The sequence below is a fragment of the Chrysemys picta genome, chromosome 2, assembly GCF_011386835.1.
Source record: "Chrysemys picta bellii isolate R12L10 chromosome 2, ASM1138683v2, whole genome shotgun sequence".
Taxonomy (NCBI): Eukaryota; Metazoa; Chordata; order Testudines; family Emydidae; genus Chrysemys; species Chrysemys picta.
The window spans coordinates 105,657,499-105,683,578 of record NC_088792.1 but is presented as its reverse complement, the minus strand read 5'-3'; the positions used below and the strand labels follow the sequence as shown (position 1 = coordinate 105,683,578).

Genomic DNA, 26,080 nt, shown 5'->3' with positions numbered 1-26,080 from the left:
TATAAAGTCTTATTTTAGCATCTCTAAATTTTGGAGATGTGTTTGGGCCAAAATTTCAACATTTACTCTGAAGGCAAAAGACTTCTTCAAAGCAGGAAGAAAATTTGTCGAACTATTTTTGATTTATAGGTCGCAAAGAAATTGCCCTGAATTTGAAATTCTGACTTTCAGCTGACATTCTTTGTCTTCCTCTTTCTGAGAAATAGCTTGTTACTACCTTTTCAACCTTTCCAAATAGTTAAATCTCCTGGGAATATTCATGCAGTTCTTTATACTTAATAAGAATGTGTTTGCTTATTATGTGGACATTATAACATTTATTTAAGCACTTGTGTTTTGTAAATAATGTGATAAGTACAATGTTTGCTATTTATTTAGAAACCTGAACTGGTGTTTGAAATGATAAGTGAAGTCTTGATCCCACTGAAGTGAATGGCAAAACTCCCACTGTCTTCAATAGGGTCAGGTTTTCACCCTACGTTTTTTGGCTTTGAATTAGTAATAGGCCCACTTTCATAATAGTGTCTAACCAATTTTCATACCAAACTAATTAAAAAGTATTGCTAAATCAATGCAAACTAATTCAGAAAACACTGCATTCAGACGGATGCTTTTTTTGGTAATATGAAGTAAAACCTTTAATTTTGGATTAACAGATGTACAATGAATGGAGAGTATATTCTGAAAAGGAAATAACCAAATTAACATTTCAATTGTAATAATATTTTTGTTTTTTTCCCCACAGTATAAAAGGAAATTTCTTAATGAACCAAATCCAAAATTATGTCCGTTCTCTACTCAAACAGATTCAATGTTTGTATGATTTATGGGATTCAAGGGACAAACCCTAATTCAAACAAACAAAAGTAAATGTGAAAATGCGGTACTGAAAATTGTTAATACATCCCAGCTTTCAGAGTAACATCTTTACCATTAATATGCATTGTTATTTCAAAAATATAACTGTTTTTTGCTTAATATGAACCAACAACACAGAACTCTAGCATTAAATAGAATTTTGTTGACCCAGTCAAAATTTCAAGACATACAAAATTATTAAGACTTTAAAGGCTTTAAGTGCAGACAGCATGCATTGCTCAGATCAGTCTCATTGTTTGCGCTATTGAACCACTTCGTGATGCAAAACATGCAAAACTATGACACATGATGCTACAGAATCTGCTGAATTGGTCCTGTCCCTGCAGCAATGCCACTGATTAACCAATTCTCATGGAGCAGGTGCAGCGCTGCAGTGCTGTAAGAAAGCCATAAACCTAGTCTAAGAGTTTTTGTACCAGTATAACTTTTCAGTTGGGAGTGTGAGATTTTATCTAAGTAGTTATACTAGTACAATCTTTAGTGTAGACATGTTTACATCAGTATACTTCCCCTTCCTTTAACGGCATAACTGTGTCCACAGTACGGGGATTGTACTACTTTAACTATACTGGTACAGTATTTGTGTGTAGACGAAACCTTAATGAAAGGCAAATTGATGGTAATGGTATAGTATTAGTCTGGTGGAACCAGTGACAATAAAGGTTTCAATTCTGTATGCTGACATGACATTAAAACCAGACCTAGATGTATACTGCAGTAGCTATTGCCTACTCTGTAAAACTTGAAGCACTGAACCAATTTCATCTCTGATGTAAAGCTACTGAAATAAATGAAGTTGTACCAGGGATGAATTTAACTACAATGGTTAGATACATGCAATTAACAAATATCAACCTATAAACATAGGAGCCTGTTTCATAAGCCATATCATGCTTTACTGTTCTTGATGCTCTTTTTATAATATTAATATCTTTATTACATCTCTGAAGCTGCAGCTTTTACTTGTTGTCTGTTGGAGTCAATTCGGGCTGGGATGCCTCTGAACCTGCAATACAAAAAATGAGAGACTAGATGACAACTTCTGACAATAAAACAATATGGCCAAATGCTAACCTTTCGCTTGCCAAAAATACCTACAAAGTCTAATACTTCTATATTTGTAAGTGACCGGGAGGAAAGACCATGCTACATGCGAAGTTTGCAATGCATTGCTGCTCTCTGACCAAGCATCAATGTAATGCTTCCTTATCCACTGCTCACTTGTATGCATCCTGTGTGGTGGACAAGTGGCAAAACAGCATCAGATATAGCAATGCTCCACACATGAAGCCAGCTGCAGAGGGAAACTAAGACCCTGATTCTGCCAGTTCGGTGTGGACAGACCCTAGAGCCTATGCGGAAGTCAATGGCCAGTGGAGATATCTAGCTGTAGATCTGCTATTCCAGCTGTATGATGCCCCTAAACTACCTCTGCCCATGAAAGTATGAAGGGAGCCCAAGCAGAGCTGAACTCCATTTCTTGTGGGAATGTACTCCCTGTGAGGGGCCCCCATAGTCTGATATTCAACTGTGCAGCAGAATCACAGTAGCTGTGCTCTATCTGAAACGCTCCATACCCATTAAGGAAAGGGCAAAATTTATAACTTGGTTTAAATGTAAATTTACAATCTTAGTCAGTGAAAGTCACTTTAATTGCAGAAGAGCTCTACATTTGTAACCCTCCAGCCCCATTTCTATATACAAAGCTGACTCATACTACTATTGTTGGCAACTGTAACAAGAGGAGGCAGGGAACAAGATAAACAAAAAAAAGACAGGAAAAAAAAGTTTGGGATGGGGGAGGTAAGGATAGATAGAAAAAGGTAGCAAATGGGGGGAAAGTAAGTGCTAAAGGCAAAAGTAGAAATAATTGTCCTAACATTTGTATCCCATATAATTTTCCAACTGATTATTATGTGGAATACCAAATTGAGAAGTAAGCCAGCAATATGTGAACTTTAATAGCTTAATACCATGCAATAAAATAGTTTGTCCTCCCTTTCTAACTAATCTTAGATGATATGGAATAGGTTATGTTTAATGTGGGAGATTTACATTATCACAATCTAGGGAAATTTCAACACCGGTGCCCTTTTAGATATTTCTTTGCATAGTTGTTACTCAATTTAAAGTCACAAATTAAAAACACTTCATTCTCACTGTCACTGCACATAACTCAAAACAAGACCCTTAATAAGTTGACATAATACCAATTGGCTAACTACATCACTGACAACTAGCCATCTCTCTCACACACCATGGAACTCCAAAATCTAGATACTTTCTGGCAATTTACGTAACAACAGTCAATGTGGTAGGTGTTTATATGGACCTGTCAGTTTATGAAGTTAGTACTTTGGGACTGTTACAATTTAAGGATGGTGCTGTAGCCATTAACCTAACTGGCACCCAGTAAATGTGCACAACAATTATAGTGGGAGTATCCTAAGTTCTAAATTATGACATTGCCTTGCTGTGAAGTGGGAAGAGGTGTACTGCTTCAGCACCACTGACTGGCAGCACTAAGCCTTTGAAAGAGTGTGGAGGTGGAAGGGAATGGAAGAAGGTACAGCAAACAGTCCTCCCAGCATGAAGGGGGCAAGACCAAAGTTGCCCAAAGATACAACTCATGTGGGGTCAGTCAGACCTACTGCCAGTACTATCTAGCCCCAGTCCTTTGCATTCTGGAAGAGAGACTGTACAGGTGTGGGAGGAATCTACTGGGAGAGAAAAAACAAGCATGATCTCACCTTAACTATCTAATTACAACTAGAAAAGGCATCTCAAATCATTAGAAATCTGTCACACACACACACACCCCACACACACAGTATAAGTTATTTACTTTTCACCACTCTTCATAGTATGTCTGCTACTTCATTTTCTTTTATGGTTGATGTTTAAATTTTATTTGAAGTCCCACTATATAAATTAATTAAAAAAATAAAAAAATAAATGAAAAGTGAGAGAATCAAACTAGCCATTACCCTGAAATTCCTGCATTGTTGAGACAACATCTAATCACACATACCTTGAGTCAGAGGTTGGCAGGTTAAGCTACCCTACCTAACCTGCCCCAATTTCAGATGCACTACAGTAAAACAAAAATTAAAAATTAAAAACATGCATGCTCTGAGACTCAGCGTATGCACCTTTCCTTCATTTCCTGAGATACTCCTTCCTAGGCTCACACACAAACCTGCTTCCACTGAAAAAATTAAGTTGGAAATTTAATAATGCAGTAATCTTAAATTTCCACATACAGAGACCCCAATAGTTGAAAAATTCAGGAAGAAAAAGTGTTAAGTGTTAAGTAAAATCTAAAACCAAGGGTAATAAAAACATTAAATGTTTGTGTTAGGGAAAAGTTTTTAGGTTGCTTGGTTCATTAATGAAGTCTTTAATTCTCTTAAGAGAGCAATGGGTTCTGTGTGGATAGGGACTGGGGTGGCATACATGTTGAGTTTGAAGAGTGACTTCTTAGGCGGGGCACTTATTTCAGGTCCAGATTGAGATCTGGGCTCATCCTTTATTTTTGCAACAGTTTTTCTTTTGAATGACAATGTATATTTTTTAGCTTTCTGCTTCTTTCCTATTTTCTTCTGGTACTCACTTGGAGGAAGAGTCTCTGCAAGAAATAATGCAGAAAAAACACTTTACTAAAGATGCCATAATAATAAAATTAACAGAGTGTATAAAAAACTGAGTAAGCAAATTTTAAAATTCTTAAACCAACCTAAATCAATTACCTGACTCTAATTCTACGTATAGTTACCAATTTGCACCAAAGATCAATATTTATATTATTTTCAGTGAAATTTTCTGAGTGAGTACATTTTACAGTCAGTTTAATATACACATAGCTCTCTACAGTATGCTTGTATGCATACACTAACATAGCATGCATACAAGCATACTATAAAGAACCATTCTTTATTCAAAATCAAGAACATTTGCACACATTTTTAGATTTGGCTTTTGGAATTTCCCTGTTCACAAGCATTTTAAAAGGTATATGTTACCTAAAAACCACAAATGTTTCTAAATTAACTATAACAATATAAAAAGTTAGAGGGACAAATGAGGACACTTTTGAAATAAATGCATTTAAGTATTCAAATTTACTATAAGAAACAGCAATTGCACAGGGGGAGAAGGTTACATAAAATGGAAATGAACTTTAAAAGTCTGGGGGTCCAGAACTATATTTTTGTATTTAGTGTCAATTAATAATTGTTGTGTCAGTGAATAGGTAGCTTTAAGATTACCATGTAATTATTAATAAAAGATTTATTGAAGTCAATTGTTGCATGTAGATGTTGCTCACTTTATAATACTAAAATACACAAATAATAATGCTATATATTTGTAGTTTTATGGAACAGTGCATGACAAAGTGAGATTCTAAAGCATGAGCTCTGCATAGCTGTTTTTCTTTTGCTGTTGTCGGATTTTTTTGCACTAACAGTGTTTCTTCAAAACCTCCATACTCAAAAACAGACAGGAATTAGTTTTTGTATAATGACACTGACTGATCTACCTGTCATACCGTTGGTTTTTGCTGTGTTTGGGATGGAGATTTCAGAAAAGGACTAAGAACCAAGTTCTATGTACCTAAGCCAGGATCCAGAAGAGTATTTAAACATTTGTTTAACTTTAAGCATGTGAGTAGTTCTGTCTCTTCAATCTCTTAGGTAAATAAAGCAAGCAGAATTTAGCCAGAAGACAAAACCAAAGCATACTTTCACAACTTAAAAGTTATACAAAGCCACTGACAACTTTGCCTCCACAATTAAAGTCACATGTATTTTTTAAATTGGGCCCATATTGACATAGTTAGAGTAAAATAAAAAAGTAAATGTAATTATATTCAAAAGTAAGATGTGTGAGTTGATAGAGCTAATCTTGGTTATTAACTTTAGATAACTGCTAAATTAAAGAAAAAATAAATAGTCACAATACACTTCACCTTCAGGCTGCTCGTTATTTTTTGAGGTTTGCTGAATCTTTTTCTCCCAGTCATTACGCTGCTGAATCCAATCGTCCCTGTAACCATTGCTAATCAGTTTGCTGAAGTTTACTGGTTCATTGTTTTTCTGACCAGGCCTATACAAAAATAAATAAAAATAAGTATATATAAAACAAGAGTTCAGAAATAAAACATAAGAAAGAATTGGCAGCAACCATTTTATTTTACAGAAAGGAGAGTGGCATCTTATACCAAGTTCTTTTATATGCAAGTAAATAACAAAAACAGAAATGTCATTTATATTATTTATTTTCCCATGGTTTAATTAGCATAATATGAATTTAACATGCTTCTTATAAAATAATGCCATAAGGTTTGCATAATCAATCATAATTAACCATAGTTTTTATCATAATTAAGAGACAAAATTTTGTAGTCCTCATTCAACAAAACTCAATTAATGGGAGATTTGTGTGATTGAGGGCTGCAAGATTTGGCCCTATAGCAGAATGGTAAAGTGAGATGAAAAGGGTAATTCATGTCAGAAATGGAGAAGTAAAGCAAATAAAAGTCAACAAGTTCAAAAACTAGATTCCTAAGCAATGTGAACTCTAAGGGTATAGCTACACACATTTTGGTGTGAGCCTCCCAGCCTGGGTTCACAGGCTTGGGCTAGCAAGGCTCATACTAGCACTCTAAAAATTGCTGTACAGACAGCGCTTTTAATTTGCAGTTTAAGCTCTGAAGCCTACGTCTGAGCTGCAACTTCAAAGTGCTGTCTAGACAATTGCTTTTAGAGGGCTAGCCTGAGTCCCATTACCATGTCTGCCAACCCAGAAAGGCAACGCATTCTAAAATGCTGTGTAGAAATACCCAAAGTTACATAAATGTGGCATTTTCTATTTCCATTTTTGCCATTATATAAACATAATGTTTTTGTTCAAATTATTAAGCATAGATTATAAAACATATTGGGACTATACATTTATTCCTTTGTATTTTATAATAATTAAAATAAGTATTCTTTTAACAACTTGAAACCATCTAATTATATGCATAGCTAATTGATGTAATCGCATGTTCATATCAGTTACCCTGGTTCTCCCTCCTATAGTTTGTTACACCACTTGTGTCTTGTCTTAAATTACATGGTAAACTCATCAAGCCACGATGGTAACTTAATGTGTCTATACAGAACCCAGACCAAACAACAGTCTCAATCTTAACTGGATTCTTTGCACACTACTTTAATACAAATAGTGATAATGGACATTATGGTCCATTCACTGGATTGCACTGAGAACCAAAAACAATCACTATTTTTAAAAAAAAGTCTTCTGTTTTAAAAAAACAACAACAACAAGAAAGTACTGGATGTGCACAATAAACATCACTGTAGGAACCTAAAAGTTTTGAATGTACTGACTTGTGTGTGCTTACTTTTTCAATTTTGTAGTTATATATAATGGTATATCCTAAAAATTAAATAACATAACTTAAGTTACTTATAAAACCATTTTAATATTTCAGATAGTACATGTGGTAGCCCGAGAGTCAAGGTCGCTCAGGCCCATTACAGATATAAGCCCTGATCCCACAAACATTTATATAAGTGAGTAAAGTTAAAATGTTTTCAGAATCAGGGCCTTAGTTAATACAATGTGTGTGCTACTTACATAGGTGGAAAATAAAGCCTATTTCCCCCGTGGAATTCCTTATTTGCAGTAGAGGGTGGTATTCTGTTTGGGTATTTGGGGTTTATAGCAGGAAGCTTTACCTGTGTTAAAGAAAACCTAATTTAACAACAATGTTATGATTAAGGAAATATACATGAACAGGGGACATCAGAAAAAGGGATTACTTTGGTAGCTCTAAATATCTTCAGTATTTGCACAATTCAAGGAACTAGCAGTAAGTTTAGGGAAGTAAATGATAAAACTGAAGAAAATGTGGTAACCTTATTTATTTATCACTAGTTATATTAGTAGGCTTTTAAGTGACACCACTAATAAATCTGCTGAGCCATAAGCATGTCTCTCTGACAAAAAAGAGTTGTAGTACCTTTCTAACTAAAACTAAGCCACCAAATTAAAATTTAGCAGTCAAAGCTTCTCAACATGGGTCAGTCCACTGCATGGAAGAATGAAAAAAACTTTGAAGTTAAATCCTGGTCCGACTGAAGTCAATAGCAAAGCTCCCTTTGACTTCAGTGGGGTCAGGTTTCATCCCTGGTTTAAGAACCATAGTCCATTTGGTTAAGAAACATAGGGTCTCCCAGACAGTAATAAAGCCATTGTACTATATTAATCTGAGGTGGGAAATTCCAAACAATATAGATACACTGAAGGTGGCCTCAAAACTGAGCTTTTGCCCTCTTTTCTTAATTATGTATAAGGAAGACCTGAAAAGTGGTGGTTTTTAAATTCTGCTTGTTTATTTACACTGCAAATTCAGGTTCAATCTAGCATGGAATATTCTTTGATACTTGGAGACCTAGTGAAATGGTAACATCAAAAGAGCCAAGAGAGTAAACAATGAGTAACTAAAGAGAGACAGGAATCTTAATGGGACTGTTTAAAACTGTTTGTATGTGTTAACATCTTTATCCAAAATGTTAATTAGCAAGTGAAGTTACAGGAAGTCTTGGTTAAAGGTTCAATACCCTTGCCTCTTCAATTAAGGTGCAGAAGTCAAAATAAATATTCCCCAAACCTCTCAGAGGTCCTTCAGCAATAATAGAGAAGACCAAACCTGACTTTCCCAACATTTCTAAGGTTAAAAAAAATGCAGAAATGATGTTTTAAAACATTCTTTTAAGCTTCCTTTATACATCATAAATAAGCTGAAAATGGCACAAGCCCAATTTTTAAAGGTCACCTCTAAGATTTTTTAAGATCTTCTTTGTGTATTCTTTAGATTATTAGAACCAAAAAATATGTTCAAATATAATTTATCTACTAAAATATCTTATGTAGCTAGTTGAAAGTCAGAGTTACCATGACATTCCAACACACCAGAAGATATAGATATAATCACTGCTATCATATTATTACAAAAGCTTCAAGACTGGATGATTAGAAGTGAAGTATATTGCTATATAAATTAGCTGTGTACTACTGGGCATAGAGCCATACTGTATCAAGTTGGATCTGATCATTACAAGAAGATTATATATAACTGTTAAAGTACAAAATAATAAATATCAGAAATTGCAACTAGGTTGCAAGCCTTACAATATAATTTATTTTTATATAGTAACATTCATATGAAAATATAATTGAAACACCTCCAAAACAAAGGCAGCTTATTCTTCTAAATACAAGTAAATTATGGAGGTTGCAGGTAGCCTATGCAGATGTGATATGGTATGAATGAAGAGGAGTGCAATAAAAATGTGAAATGATTGAGCATGTACTAATTAGAAAGACAAGATACAATGAGAGGTGGTGAGGAGAGGAGGAAGAGGAGAGATGAATATTTGATGAGTGTGACGAACTGGATCATTTCCCCTGCACCTCTATTTTATGGAGGACATATGAAGTCTAGGATAGAGCTTTTGTACTGATTCTGAAATGGAAAGACCGGGGTGAAATCCTGGCCCCCAGTAAATGGCAAAACTTTCAATGACTTCAATGGGGCCAGGATTTCACTTAAGGTGATGGATTCCAGCGTCTGGTAATGAGTAAGATGATGGGGTTATTTCATTGTGGACAAAATGATTGTTGAAGAGTTGGGGCTTAAAAATGAAGAGATGGGAGATACTGTTGTCAAAATGAAAGGAGTTTACATGAATATTAGTTTTATGTCATGGTGTCTTTTACCCAGACTTGGAAGTTGTAAATTCTAGTGATTTAGAATCATTCTCCTACACTATCAAGTACTGAAAAATTGAGGCTCAGTTTTTCTAAGTGATTTGTTTGTGCTTTATATTTCAGAGTAATATTCTTAGGTGCACTGAATCTGTCTTATTGTTGCCTTCCTCTATCTTCATTATCAGCATTGTGAGTATTTTTTTTTTATTTTTATCAATTTACATTTTCACAGTTGTGGGAAATTATGCAGAGTCACACAATGTGGGGGTCAGACAATAAATTGTTTAATGACAGTAGACACTGAGATTCAAAAAGTTAAAGCTTTATAACAGTTAAAACACAACCTGTCAACATCACAGCTCAAAATATACAAAATAAATAGCCTTAAATCAAACACTAATGAGATCTCAAGCAGCATTTTTCTAAGGCCTGATTCACACTGGAGGGTGGAGGGGAGGGGAATCGATCTAAGTTATGCAACTTCAGCTCAGTGAATAACGTAGCTGAAGTCAACATACTTAGATCTACTTACTGCATGTCTTCACTGCGGTAAGTCGACGGCTGATGCTGTCCCGTCGACTCCGCCTGTGCTTCTCGCTCCGGTGGAGTACCGGAGTCGACGGAAGAGCGCTTGGCGGTCGATTTATCGCATCTAGACTAGATGCAATAAATCGACCCCCGCTGGATTGATCACTGCCTGTCGATCCAGTGGGCCATGTAGACAAGCCCTTACTTTGCCTATCAGTAAATTTTGATTAGTATTGATGGAAATCTTTTTTCATTGATATGTATGTGTATGGTGAAATTGACATATATTGAAATTTGCTGATAAAAATCTAATCCTGCTGATCCTACACAAAGAGTACCACAGAAACACAGTTTGATATGGTTATGTATATTATAAACAGCAGATGGAAAGAGAAAAACAGTCTGATTTTGGCAGTGGAAAGAAACAGGAACATAAGATGGAAAAAAAAAGAGAAGCCTAAACAATTACAAAAAGTAGGACAGGGAAAACAAAGTGCAGGCAAAACCCTACTGCTTTTGATTTTCGTTAATCATTTTTATTTGACTTGAATTTCAACAAACAGCCACATATCAGCTGAAGGCCAAGGAATAATTCACTGAAGTGCTTCCTGAAGCTCTAAAAACCTTACTTGATTATGGAAATGAGAAAACTAAAAAGCTATTTTGCCATACTTATTGTGTAGTCTTGTGCTCAGACTGTGATCAAGGCAGACTCTCATATTTTCATAGTTAATTTTGATAATTCTCATTTTATATGCATTTCATGGGAAAACATGAAACAAATTGTATGTAATCAAAGATTTCCTTAAATTACAAATGAACTGGAGATCTCGGTTACTCAGCTAGAAAACAGCTCATTCTTCATCTTAGGAAAATCTAACTAAATTGGGATAGATGTTGGATTTACGTTCAAAAATACAGTTCTTCTCTTCTCTATGAAAAGTTTTTCCAGCTGCCTTTATGCTAAGTATATATGAATCATCTGAAAGCCATTCAGGCTGCTAACCCACTTGGATAAAACAGCAGTCTCCAGGGCTTCTCAGGCAACAGCCACCACAGCAACAACTCAAAGAAGCCAAACTAGAACTCAAAGAAGCCAAACTAGAGAGAATGCTATCGGGGATAATGAAGCCAAATATCATTTGCTTTCTGCTAAGGAGTACAGTTCTTTACATTACTAATAGCTGAAAGCTCAAGCAATCACACGGGGGAAATTTGTACAGTCATCTTTGTAAAAAAGCAAAAAATGGCGGAGAAATTAAAAATTTGGAGGGTAACAAACTGAGAATCCCAGTGACAACCGAATGTGGTGATATTCTAAACAAAATAAGCTCTCGGCAATGCCTGCAGCTGTTTCCATTGCTTCACATTGACTGAAAGACATTGTAGGCTTCAGAGTGATGTCGGGGGTTATTGTGTGTGCTGGTTCTGTCGTTGTGTGGGTGGCTGTGTTGATTTGTGTGTGGCTTGTACTGTGCTGGGAAATTTCTGTTGATCTGTGCTAGTGGGAAATGCGAAGCTATGTGTGTATGCGGTTATTGTGTATGCTGGTTGTGTTGTTGCATGCTTGGTTTTGAAGAACTGTGGCAGTTAGGCCAAGTAACTCAACATCTGTTCAGTCTCTCTCAAACAACCAATGAAACTGTTGCATGAAAATTAGCTGTAGAGTAAGGGTGATGATTGGTTGAGTTATCTCTGATATCACAGAGATCTAGGACTCTTGGCATGGCATAAATACATGCCTTGCTGTAGCAGGGGTGTAATTCATAAAAGTCAAAATGGCTGAGAACTTAAAAAAATTGGATGGGAACATTCTGCAAAACCTAACAATAACTGAATCTGGTGATATTCTGAACAAAAAAATATAGCTTATAGCTGTTTTCATCACTTCACACTGGCTCTACAGACATTTTAGGTTTCAGCGTTACAAACTGTGACAATCATTGAATCTTATAACTGTATATAGATACAATATTAAAAGCTCTGTAACTGTGGTTCACTATTACTATATTTTAAAGTCATTTTATGGAACAGTGGATCATTTATGTACATTCCAGTGTAAAGTGTTCCAATTTTTTTTGGAGACATTGACAATTAAAAAATACTGTAATAAATACATTTCTTTACATATGTTTTTTAAAACACCACCAATTACTAAATAATATAATTCTTTTAAATGCTCACATTTCATTATTTATGCTCTGCTTATTTTTGCATTTTCCTTAGCAATGAAGTTGATTCCAATGGGTGAAATTCCTCTCTGTGTAGGATATCAGCACAAAATGTATGCATAATTTCAGTCTGAATAAATGAATCATAGGCCTTGTGCAAGCCTTTTGCATAGGAGTGAATTTCACATTCAGGTTCTTAGTTTCAAACATTACCTGGGAATGATTGTTTAAAAACAATTGCTTTCACTGAAGTTTTTTAAAACTTTGTAGATGAGTCTACTGGCCCTATATTTTATAAAAATGTGTCAGAAACACTTAATTTTTCTAGGAATAAAGGGTAAAAAAATATGAGGAAGCAAAGAAATTTTAAGGTATCTATACTTGAAACCTACATTTTATTGTTAAACCTTTTTGCTGTTGCTTCTCATATGCTCATATTGTAAATAATGAGCTTTCCTATGTGTTAAATAAAAATAGATGAATTTAAGATTTCTGTTTTTAGCAACAAGAGTGAGAGAGAGGAAAGAAAGCTGAGTAATTAACGTGGTTCAAATAAAAATCGGTAGTAATATTGCACATCTCTGTGATTTAGTGTTAAAGCCTTATTCAAGTCTAGGAGTTCTGAGATTACTCTTTAGAGTTTTTAAATTGTATGATGTGTCCTGCTAACTATATATAGGAGGATTCTGACATAATTTTACTACTGAGCTCAAATATAGTCATGGGGGAAAACAGGTTTCTTCTTCCATAGTAACGGAGCAAGACCAGTAGTTCACTTGGGAGCTTATTTTGAGTTCCACTGCGTATCAGTTGGGAATCAAAGACCAGAGATAGAAATGGCCAAAGCACAGAACTGGTACATGGGAGATTTGAGTTTTAGTACCAACTGTGTCACAGACTCCCTTAGGGACCTGAGCAAGTCATTTACTCTCTGTATCCCAGTTTTCCTATCTGTAAAACTGATGACAATGACTGCCTACTTTACAGGTGGCGAGTCTTAAATCATTAATTTTTATAAAATCCTTTGAAGTCCTTGAAGATAAGGCACTATAACAGTGAAAAATAACTGCATTATAAAGCATCTCTAAAAAAAGGAAGAAGATTGAGTGACAATGATCAGGTTATCCTTTTTAAAAAAAACCTTTTTAATTTTTGATACTGAACTTAGTTTTTAAAAATGTGTTTGAAAAATTTTAATTATAATCACTTAGCTACTGCTAAATCTTGAATAAAAGTGATTTAAAAATGCATAATTCCCAAGAAGTTGTTTACAATACAATGTAAACTGTCCTGTACGTAACAAAGTTAATAGATGAGATACTAGGAGATAAGTCTTAAAAAAAGAAAAGAAAACAAGAGTAATTTTAGCCCTAGAAGAAATAAAATTTTAGAAAAAAAGTTGAGACAGTCAAGTGCAGTATTATAACATAAATTAAGTCCGCTTTTGGGAACAATACTTTTTGGAAAGGCAATATGTACTCTTGGACAGTACTGTAAAATGATTACTGCATTAGGCAAATTTCTTTTCTGTCAAACCACACCCCTATGTTAGTGATATACGCACCTCTTTTGTGTTGCCCACATGGACCTCAACTTGAGCAGCATTTTCCTGATAGGAGAATTAGTGAATATTGTAACTTATGCAAGAGACATGATTTAAGATGCTTGCCTTTTGTAAATTGCAATAAAATTTACCAATAGTTGTTGCAAAAATTGACTTGCAGGCTATCACAGGTAAAATGGGGAAAAAGGAAACATTGTATCACTGCCTTAGGCAAAAGGAGTCCCACTGAAATACCCTTGCATACCTTTCAATCTGCCAATGCTCAACAAATGAAATAATGGCTAGGAAGGAGCGGGAGAAAAGTTACATTTTAGGATGGTTATGTTAAAAAATATCTGTACCAATACCTTAATGTCAAATTTCAAAGATTCAAAACAATAAGGCAGCATGATATAGTGGCTTGGGAACTACACTAGAAGTGGGAGGCTTGGGTTCTATCCTCAGCTCTGTCGCTGACCTAGCATGTAATCCTGGGCAAGTTGGTTCATCTCTTTGTACATCTGTTTGTCTGCATTGCCCGTTTAGATTGTAAGCTTTTTGGGACAAGGTGTGTGTCTTTCTATGTGCCCACACAGTGCCTAGAATAATAGGACTCCAATTTTGATTGGGACACTTAGGTGCTACTGTAATGAAAATAATTAATAATGTGTTAATGAGGCCATTAGAAGATGCTGCACTATCACCAGTACGCTGTTGATACTCTGTTCAGCATCTCTTTCCTTTAAACTTTGATTCCATGATTTCTTAGCATTCCTCATGCCAAATCAATGTGAGGTCATCATGGATGAAATCTAGCTGGTTTAATTCAATTTATAACATGAAATCTATATAAAATTGAAAAGATGCTGGTGGTGGAGAAACATCTTGAAAAGCTGATGTATATTACGACTGCTCCTTCCAATTAACAGGTAATGTTTAGACTGTTTCTAAATGGTTCACAGTTTCCAGGTCTTATTGAATCCTTCATTGCAGTTTCTCTGATGTAGGCCTCATCACTACAATTAACGTTTTTGTTATTTTCATGTTGGACTAAGGTAATGTGATGTACTTAGGGTTACTGTTAATAACCACTTGAAACCATCAGTATAGCAAGGGCAAAATCCATGTGACCATCTAATACCAGTGTTCCATGCACTGGCTTTCAACTTTCTTCTGGGTGCAATTAACCAACCAGCATCTTTATCTTTAAAGCCCTTAAAGTCCCAGGGCCTAGCTATCTCAGAGACAGGAAAAATATATATTTTGCAATTCTGCTTCTCCAAAAATACCACTTTGAAAGATTCTCAGTCCTAGGTCTTAGCCTATTACAATAAGATTGGTGGAACTCTGCTAGCTCTTAGGCTTTTGACCATTAAAGGCAGTAGTAGCAGGGCAAAGCATGTTTCAGCCCTTAACTGGTTATCATGCTTCAACTCTACCCAAGTCCAAATGCTCCTCTCCAAATAGTTCACTTAGTTCTGATTGCATAAGACGTGAAGCTCCTACTAACAGTAAACCAGAACAAGATGATTAACATATGATAAAAACAGCCTTAAATAAAAATGAAAGAAAAGGTACAAAGTGAAAGACATCTCAAAAGATAATAGGTAAACTCTGAATAGAAGTAGGTGATAGAGAATCCTACAGCATAGCTTCTGAGAAAAAAAGAATTACAAAACAAGTAATTTTCTCTTCTCTAAAAATATAATCTATACAGGCTTCTCACTCCTGAATAGTAAAAATTTGAGGGATGTCTTCCCCACACACCAAAAAAAAAAAAAAAAAAAAATAGTACAGCTGCCACAATAAGGCCAATGCCTATAATATGACCTGGGAAAGTATAATTTTTTAAATAAATACATATAGAAGGCTACCTTTCAATAAATATCAGGCATAATTCAAACCTTTAGAATCGATCACTAGTCAAGAAAGTTGATATAAAAGTTGGCTAACTGAAAATAAGAAACAAAAATACTTGGGGATGGGTGAGAAAGTTTGGCCACCTCTATTTGTGAACAAGTTCTAGAGCACTGAACTGTTGAAATCGAATTCCTTCTTGAAACCTGAATACAAGCAATAATTATATGTAAGTATGCAGAGAGATCACTATGTAGCTGCTACATATATGTCTGCGATGGAAACATTCCTGACCCAGGCAGCGGTGGTCATCTTATCTTATCTAGAGTGTGGACATGGCTTAGCTTCATGTCAGCCAGGTCATAGTAATGAGAAATGGAATCATACAGAACTTGAAGAATATTAGCAGGACAGTATGCTCAGTAAGGTGGAACTCCAATATCACATTGGAGAGGAAGTGAAAATAAGTCTGTAGCAATACCACACCCTTATGAAGTTTGGCATAAGGCAGTTCAGTCACTACAGCAGAAATTTACTTAATCTATGAGCTGAAGTCATTGCCATCAGAAAAATGAAGTTCCATGTAAGAAATTCTTCTATGTAAATTACTTTAGGGGTCAAGAGAATAAAACCACCAGCCTGTGGACACCTTGCCTACAGATCTCTATCATGACAGAAGCTATCCAGTTAGAGAGAGAGGTCTGGAAATGGGATGGAACAAGGTGTCCTGGTTCTAAAGTGATTATCTGAGGCAAGCCTCTCAGCTTGATTGGACTAACTTTGGCCATCTGCAGCAGAGCTGAGCACCTTATTTGTCTGAATCACCAGAAACTTAAGATCAAACCTAGTCTTATCGAAGGTCTGCCATTAGCTTTGTTACAAATGGAATCAGGTGGAAGGCATAAAGGAACTTCTCACCCCAGGGGATGGAGAAGTTGTCACTTGCTAATGTGGTCTTTTCTTGCTAATGTGGTCTGTCATTCATAGAGGACCAGTAACTTCTTGTTCCAGTAAATGGTGAAGAGATTCACTTTCAGATCTCCCCCCACAGTGATATAGAGACCACTTGTGAAGATCTGTCATTGTTTGACTCAGTATGTCTATGATCAAGTTCTTTTTCTCTGCTATGCATATGACAACCAGGATTGTCTTGAGACAGAATGCACTTTCCACCTGCGAGGCTTCTGGATACAAGAAGCCCTGAGTCTCACACATCCTAGTGCCCTTCTCCAATATAGAATGTGGTGGCCTGCATGTCCGTTTGAATCAGGATCACCTTTTGGGGGCATTTTGAAGCTCCATACAGCATTCAGGATTAGAGCTGGGTGAAATTTTTTGGATGAATAGTTTATTTGCTAAAATATGCAGTTTCAGTTGACCCAAAACTATTTGCAAATTTGAAGCAAATTGATTAAATAGTTTCAGCTAAAAAAAAAAAAGTGAAGGAGGAACCCTCCTTATAAAGGTTACCCCAGTGGTTAGAACACTCACCTGGGCTGTGTGGGAGATACAGGTTCAATTCCCCTTGTGATGGGCTGTATCTACCCCGCACTGACCCATCTGGGGTTAACCGCACATTTTTGGACGAAGAGGCAGTGCCCCCTCACTCCTGTTGGGCATGCTCAACCTGGAGACAGGATATAAAAGGGAGTGACCCAGCTCAGTTTGGGCTGGCTGAGGAGAAGAGTGGACGCACGCTGCCAGCTCCTGCCAGGGAGTTACTGGAGCTACAGACTGTGAAGGCCAAACCAGTGAGATCAACAGTGAAACCCCCATTGACCCTGGAGGATGAAAGTGAGCCAGAAAGCCAATGTCCCCCGGGGAACTGACAGAGCAGGAACCAAGGGTAGGAAGCGATCCCGGAAACATGACTGTTAAAATAGGAAACTGAGCCAAACTGCAGACCACTGATTTCACAGGGCCCTGGGTCGAGACCCACTGGAGAAGGGTGGACCTGTATCCCCCTACCCCACCCCACACTACCACAGGGTGTGGGCACTGCTCAAGGACTTTGGCTGTTAGGCCATGCTGCCCCAAGAGCAAGAGCCGCCCCAAGGAATCTGTCCAGTAGGCCAAACTGCCCTGCTTTGTAGGCTAAGACAGCAGTACCTACTCTAGCCACTTGAGTCATAGCCCCTTATTTGTGGCATGCAACCGGACACCCTGTGGCATTCTTCCTCTGCCTTATGTGGAGCAGAAATTTGAACTGGGGTCTACCCCATTGCAGAAGTACATCCTAACCAATGGACTATGGGATATTCTAGTGTAGAGCTTTCTCAGTCTCTCCTGTTGAAGCTGTTCCACTTTGTATGAGTAGTCATTAGAGCAAGGACTTGAGTCGTCCACAGCCTACAAAAGTGCTCTAACCACCAAGTTATAGAGACATTCTCACACACTTTTCCTGGATCAGTGACCATTCATATTCATTCGCTGTGACAATTCATACATTCACATCACATGCCTCCAGATGTCCTAATGACACATATGGGTGAGCACAGCATCAGTGAAGAGGGAGCTGAAATCTTTCTTAAGGACTGAGCTTTGTTCACTTAAATTTTACGAGTCTTAAAAGTATCAAGAACCACCTTGGCAGAATGTGGCTTTGGAAAAAACTGCAAATTGTACGATTGTATGATTGACATGGAACTTGAACACAATCTTTGGCAAGAAGCTTGAAGTGAGGGGCATGAAGGTTAAGGAAAAGATCTCCCAGGCCCCAGTTTTCCTGGACTTGGCAACTGTCAGAAACCCATCTTTTAATCTCAGGAATAAGAGAGTTTCTCATAATTCAAAAGATGAACACACAGAAGATTGAAGAATCAGCAGTAGAGCCCAGAAGGGAACTTTGTTTTCTAGACTGTACTAAATAGGAACCCTCCAGGGTAAAATGTTTTTGCACTTGTTCTTAAGGGTTTCCTTAAGTACATCCTTAAGGATTTCTTTCTATGACTGCAGCAAACAACTTTTGTACCCTAAAGAACTGTGTCTAATGATTCTGAACTTCAAAATGGCACTTTGCTTTCAAAATTTTAAACCAAAGATTGTTCTGTTTCTGCATTCAGAACCTTAGCTCTACCCTAGCAGCTAACTACAAATTATCTAAAGCATCACCATCAAATAAGGAAATGGAACTTATTGGAATTTTGTTTAAACAGCATTAAGAATCCATTTGTAAAAGTTCAACTATATAGATTGCAAGACCACGATACTAGAATAAAAATTATTCCATAATGCTCTCTCCATTTTTTTACTAGAAGAATCTGTAGGAAGGAGAAAATATTTGGTAGGAAGGCATTCTTAAACAATAACAACATAGAAAATCTTTATGAGGGGGGCAAAGAGGTAAAACTTGCTATGAAAGTGGGGCATGCCATGATATTTCATGTTAAATGGAAAATTCTTCATAACTGCCACCGGAAGAGATCCACAAACAAGTAGAGAAAAATCACTCTTGAATCTTCTGCAGCCAAGACATTTTCTTCAGTAAAGGCAGACCATTTCCCCAACCTATGCAAGTAGTGTTTAGATTGAGTAACCCCTCACAAACACATTCCTCCTCCAACTTGTCATAGAAGTCAGATATGTGCTCACCCTCCTCTTTAGGGTCTAATTCATCAAGGTACTTAGAGCAGAAAAATCCTGAAGGAAAAAGCTGAAATGACAATGCATGAACCAAGGGCTCTACGGAGGAGGACAACAAGGTAGGAACCAAAATAAAATTTAAACTAGAAAGAGTTAAGTGGCCAGAGATATCATGTTAGATATCTTAGGGCATTTAGCCTATGGGAGTTAGTTTTTAGATTTAGCATCTTTGAGTCAAATTCAGCAGTGGTGAAAATGGTGGCGTAAATTACATGATGGTCTTCAACAGATAAGAAAGCAGGTCTAAGTAGCATAGTGTAATGTATTCCAATTTCAGATTCAGTGGAGCTACAAAATGAATATAAATTACTGACTTGGAATGCTGTGGACCAAATTATGGCCTTGGTACAAATAGGCGAAACTCCCATTGAAGTTAACTTGTTATGCCTGCTCACCCCGGGGATAAACTTGGCCCCAGATGTGTTGACAACAGTGGGATCATAAGCAGGAGGCTCAGGGGACCTGTTTTATCTTACACCCTCCTGTTTTCATCCTTTTAAAAATGCAAAAGCTTTCTCCCCTGCTTACATCACCTTGAAATTTAACCAGGAGGCTTTCTTGGGAGCTTATGCTTCTATTTTAAGTATTGGTTATTTAAGTCTTCTTGGGGACTGGATAGTTCAGGAAATAAACTTAATGTCTCTAAATTATTATCTAAATTACAGTGTAATCACCTGACAAGTATTTGATTGCTTATGTGGAATGACAAGATGTTCCCTACCCAGTTTTGTATGGACAAATATCATTACAGGAGCCCCAATTCCCAACTTCACTAACTAGTAGTTTCAGCAGAATGAAAGGTAATTTGGCCCAAATTTGCACAAGTGACTTAGGTTCACAATTTGAAATACCTAGAGCCTGATTTTCAGAAGTACCCCTTTGACTTGAAGAGAAATGGTGGTGTTCAACACCTTTGAAAATCAGGTTCCAGGTGTCTGAAACAAAGCATGAAAAAATTGAGCACCCAAAATTAATGAACACGTAAAAAAAAAAATGTAGGCTTTAACTACCATCACAGGTAGCTTCAGCCAGGTCAAAATCAATCCAAACTAGAAGGATAATGTGTGAAAAATTGCACTAATGACTGCTTGTGCTGTACCTATGTTGTGGATAAATGGAGGATATCTGTTTCCAGAACTGGTACCAAAGCACTTTTCAGAGTATTTCCTCAATTAAACTAAACACAAAACCCAAACAGTCCCCTGAACATTCACCTGTCTCTAACAAGAAAAGATCCAGAGAAAGGCCTATATTGGCAGAGAGTGAATAGAAAATAAACTGCATTATGAGACATGACTGGAGAATATTTCACTTTAACTAACTTTGCAGTATACAAAATGTACAATGTGATTGGAAAATGCATTCCTGGTAGAGTATGCTGCAACAAGAACACTTCATGACAGAACTATGTATTTTAAATCACTTCTGTAACTTCAGTACAAAAATGTGTTGTTCTAATGCACTGCCACTCCCCTTAAGAAACAAAAAACCCACTTAGTTTTTTTCAGAAGTTTTACACCAAGAAGAAAGTCTTTAAATCGTACCTTCTTTTTCTCTTTGTTCTCCTTGTCCTCAGCATCCCTCTGCCAAATACTTTTCATATCAAAATCAAAAGGCCCTCTTTTTGTTTCATAGTTACCATTGAGCTGATCAGACTTAAACTCTTCATGAACCATGTAGTCAGGCATTGAGGAAACATGGGCTCTGTAGACCAAGGTTTCACAATTATTTTTCTATATTATTTTTCTATTGCAAAAGTATTAATTCAAAACATAAAATTTAACAGACTAACAAGAGAAATACAGTGGATTATAAAAAGTTACACAGCCTCCATGGAATCAGAGCATACTTACTTAGATTCATCATCGGAATCAGAGCATACTTACTTAGATTCATCATCTGGTGATGGTTTACTGGGGTGTGTATACCAATCAGGTGCAGCATAAGCTACTGGGGATGTTTTTCTTGTACTAGGTGTAAAATGTTTCAACAAATCTTAAGTTAAAAAAAAAAAAAGATACATTAATGCTGTAGTATTTTCCAGGGTTATAAATTAATATTTTTATGTTGCTGTTATCTTTTACTATTTTTTTTTATAAAAGAAATATTTCTATTTGCAGCCCTTACTGAGATTCAATTGGACAATCAGAACTTTCACTACTTTTTAATCCTAATGGGATAGTCACCAGCAGTGATTACCCACAAAGCCAGCAAGTGGCAATAGTTTTGACGGTCTGGACAATTCATTTTTTCAATATTATTTCCAATACTGTATTTCAATTGTATCAGGTATCTCATTTTACATATCTTGACAAACAGTTGTATAATACAGTGCCTGATAATACATGTGGATGTATTTCTCATTTTACAGACTGGGAATCATTGAAACTCTGTGGAAAATTTATGTCCATTTAAGTTTTTCACATCTTCAATGAGCTGAAAACAAAATATATGTATAATACAAACTATTTACTTGCAAAAACTGAAAAGTAATTTTAATAAAACCTTTACAGACTTTTTCAAATTTTATGACAATTTCACACCCCGCCCCCCCCCCCAGGTTTCAATGCTAAAAGGTATATTTTTACAGTTCTAATAAACCTTTCAAAGTTCAGTACCCAGGCAGATATTTTCTCTGTTAAACACAAAATAAATTGTTCAGATCCCCATGTAATGCAGCTAACCTGCCAAATAATTTATACTGTGGTTAGAATATATCAGCATTAACATACCCAGATTTTATCATAAAGGCTTAACAATGTTCTAAATTCAATTTAATAGGATTAGAAAAAGCGTTCTGGATCAGATGGAATATACTTTAAGAGCTAATCAATGGATTTTAGCCTAATAATAATATTTTAGCCATGAAAGATGGAAAAGAAAGGGCACAAGCTGGAGCAGAAAACTGTTAAGACTCAAACAATGAAGTATTGGGGTTATTGCATGTGACATTAGACTATAACAATTACATTTACCGATAAAGGTTTTTGCATTGTTTTCTTGAGGATTCAACATATTTCAACAACATACAACATTTCCCTTTCTACAGTTTCCCCTCAAATGTATCACTTTTAAAATTGCTGGAACAGTCTCCAGGTATATTTGTCAAATGTTTAAGCTTCCCAAACCACCCATAATGCTAAAATTAACTGAGATTCACCAGGTCGGCCTCCTTGCTTTGCCAGCTTTACATATTCTGAGTCTGTGTCTTTGATCCATTTCCTGCGGCTCCCAAATGTAATTTCATTGTGATACTCTCCGAGGTTGCTCAGACCTGGAATCTGGGATGGTGGAGGGATTGGGATTTCTGAGTTCACAGACTTCTCTGATCGTTTCAGTGGAACATGGTAGTACCATTCTATAATCATTAAGAAAAAATATTTAGGTTAAATGTTTACTGATAACATTACTGTGTCACAGTGCAGATGTAATAATCAAAGTCCACATAAATTACAGTGTAACATACTACATTTTATTAAAGATGTAATAGATATGAAATGCTCACTAAGAGAATAATAAATACTTGCTACTTATAGGTGATCACACAAAAACTGTGATACTACTGTAGAGCCTAGTTTAAAAAGCCTTTAATGTTATTTCAAATTGTCACTGCAACTGTCCTACAATACAATGTTATGTATCTTCCCCATTCAGAGAACTAGGTTAATGAATACTGAGATCAGTAAAATGCAAGAAGACAGCAATGGAAGGCATTAATTCTTTGGTGACCTTTCTTCCTTCAACTATTAACAAAAACCACTTTTCTGCTATCAACTCTTTACTTGTTTTAGTTAACTACTGAAATATAATCTGAAGAAATATAATGATTAAATTAAACAGAGCACTAGAGAGCAAGCCACTTTCACAATATACCTAATTTCTTCTAATTTAAGATGAGTTCCAAGCATTGCATGGCTGAGCAATCTTTCAGTGCACTAGACCCTGTCAGGTTAAGTCATTTGCTGGACATCTCTGCATACTGCTGAGGTGCCATTTTAAAAGACAACCTGAAATCAAGTCAGTTTCAAAAAGTGAGCTGGGAGTAGCTTGATGTACTACATCTGCCCTTGAATCTTCCTCCCAAATTTTGTAGTTTTATACTCACATTTTCCTTCCCCCCCCAAACATTTCCACTCCCATTACTGTAGGAACAACCCACACAAATAAGGGAAATGGACGGCTGACTATATGGGAAAAATGGTTAAACAGAATAGACACAATTGTGCTGTCAAAGCACAAAGTAAATATGCAGGAAAAAGAGAAGATTTTTTATTTACTACTAATCTTAAATTATAACAATCTTAGATGTTACTTATAGCAAGTGTAGGTAAAACATGTTCAGACAAAACTGTGTTTTTTAAGTAAACAGCTCTTCCATTGAAATCAGTTAATATATTCCATGTAATGGCAATGGAAGGAATGTATAAATGACTATTAAAAAATAAAAGATCTTTCCTTAGTGGCAGAGGCAAGACGCATTAGATTGTTGGGTTTTTTTTCACCACACTTACTAATTGGTCCACCTGGAACGGGATGTTTCATCGAACTGCTCATTATCAGGAACCTTTTCATCCCAGTTAACTTGCAGGGTAAGTACCAACTTGGAACCATACCTTATTCAAACATATTTGTCATGTTTGTATTTAAGACTTTAAGCCCAGCGAGTTTTCAGAGTTGAATTACAAACTCTTTAAAATTAGTTTATAATGGAAAATGCCAATGGCCTACCCATTGGCAACAGAAACAATTTGAGACCTTCTGGGAACCTCCTGTAAAAAGGACCCGTGACCCCAACTGAACAGGCTACCCTATGTTCTGATTTATAAACCACACTGTGAAATTTTAAAGCTGGTTTTATCTCAGTTGAGTTTCTCTCAGGCAGCACTGGGGAAGCAGAACATCTGCACTATTTAGAAACAAAATAACTCTTGGTATGGAAAGAGTAAAGGGTACAGTCAGGAGCAACAAACAAAAATCATGCTCAAATCTGTAGGAAGCGTCTGAGGAAGACCTACTGCGGGGGGCAACTCTGTGATGTACCTTGGAATCTCCCATAAATTATTAAAACTCTGTTAATAAACTAGAACAAAGAAAACACAAACTACTGATTTACAAGACAAATATTATTCCATCACTACAAATTCCACACAAACCACTACATTAAAAAAATTTAGTTAACTTCATCAAAGTAAGTTCACTTCCTTCTTTCACAATGCTATTTATAAGAAAAAGTGACTTTTAGATCTGAGTTGACTAATTTTCTTGAAAAGTGGTGACTGCTGCTGGGTACTACAGTATGCAAAACTGAAGTCTGGGAACAACCTTGGGTCTTTAGGCCAGTACTCAGGCATGTCCTGGAGATGATGTCATGATGCTCAGGGCAGATAAGGGCACTTGGTAAAGTGCATCTAACTAGCTGGATTATAGTGTGGGTGGCATTAGCTGCTGCCTTGACACAGGAGAGGGGGGTGTTCCAAACAAGGAAAACAGATGAAGGGCAAAATGGGAAATGGTTGTTTCCTCACATTGGTGAGGTTGAAGAGCATCTCAGAGTCCTGTCTTGAATGTCTTGTGTGACCAGGCTAGAAAGAACCCAAAGGAAATTCCACTATCAGCCTCATCCTTCCCCACCAAAAATATCAAGGATTACAGCATTGAGGGATGCATGTTCCCCACAGAATAAAATGCTGATATAGTAGGTAGTATATGTGAAGTCTCCCTTCTTAGGAAGCAAAGGGTTCCGTTCATTTTTCATACCCTATATATGTCAAAATGTACATTTACATACGGAGAGCAAACAGTATACTTGCCACAAGGAGCATATCGGTTGGGGGGTCCAGAGGGCTCTTTGCTCATATTCCTCATTCCTCAAGCCTATATGAAGGAAGGGTCAAAAAAGGAAAGACAAAAATAGTTATTTAACAGGAGCGTAGACAACTTTTTTTTTATTGGGGCAGGGCTAAAGTTAATAATAAAATAACAGCTGTTGAATATCGCTTCAGTGAGTAGCTTTGTACCAAGATTAAGTCTGCCCACTTTTAATTAAGTGAGATAAACAAACTTCTGTTCCAGGCTCAGGGGTTCCTGATTTGTTGTTCTTTTTGAGGGGCTAGAGCCCCTCCAAATCCCCAGTTGTATTTGCCCCTGTTTAACCAGATGGTGCATAGACCTGCCCCTCTCCCCCGGCTCCTAGTGCCCTACAGTCTGGCCATGACCAGCATAAGGCAGGGGTCCCCTGAACTAAAGCAGCCACCTGGGCATGGTGGGATGTAGCCTGGAAGCCCCCACCCCGAACAAGGGAAAGGGCTCAGCTTGACACCCCCCACCCAACCTGATACCCACAGGGAGGCACAGACACTCCACCCCAACAGACAGACAGACAAACAGCCCGACCCCCTGACAGACACGCCTCCCCTCCCCCCACTTTCGGGGTCCCTTACCAGGAGTGCGAGGGGGGGGGCAGGTCCCTTTGGAACTTGGCTCACGCGCGCGCGCTGGAAGGAACCGACCCAGCACCACGCCGCCTTCAGCAACAACCACAACAATCCCCGTTTCCATGGCAACGGGGACTCTTTCAAGGCCGCGCGTGGCGGAGGCGGGACTCCAGGGGGCAGAGGGAAGGACGCGGGCGGGCCCGCGAGCCGCTACAGACGTCGCGCGCGCGAAGGGGAGGGTGAGT

General features: G+C 37.1%; 2 protein-coding genes across 8 annotated transcripts in view; one reads left to right on the top strand and one right to left on the bottom strand.

Moving 5' to 3' along the window:
• The window catches only part of SUN3 (Sad1 and UNC84 domain containing 3), a 61,299-nt gene that overhangs the window by 8,424 nt on the left and 26,795 nt on the right, over positions 1 to 26,080 (top strand). The window contains exon 2 of the mRNA XM_024099892.3: positions 9,784 to 9,849. The gene's annotated coding sequence lies outside the window, so the exon portion shown is untranslated. The remainder of the gene's footprint in view (positions 1 to 9,783; positions 9,850 to 26,080) is intronic.
• C2H7orf57 (chromosome 2 C7orf57 homolog) lies at positions 612 to 26,080 on the bottom strand. Of its 7 annotated transcripts, none has more exons than XM_005278552.5 (10): positions 25,842 to 25,998; positions 25,212 to 25,275; positions 22,562 to 22,759; positions 21,288 to 21,396; positions 20,946 to 21,105; positions 13,924 to 13,968; positions 7,525 to 7,625; positions 5,849 to 5,985; positions 4,336 to 4,507; positions 612 to 1,885 (listed from the first exon to the last, which is right to left on the bottom strand). In XM_005278552.5, exons 2-10 carry the CDS (start codon positions 25,264 to 25,266, stop codon positions 1,816 to 1,818), a joined length of 1,047 nt encoding a protein of 348 aa, XP_005278609.2. In that variant the 5' UTR covers positions 25,267 to 25,275; positions 25,842 to 25,998; the 3' UTR covers positions 612 to 1,815. The 7 variants fall into 7 exon arrangements, with proteins under 7 accessions (XP_005278609.2, XP_005278611.2, XP_065439980.1 ...); XM_005278554.5 differs by having other exon boundaries at positions 4,493 to 4,507; XM_065583908.1 differs by having other exon boundaries at positions 22,676 to 22,759; positions 25,842 to 25,980.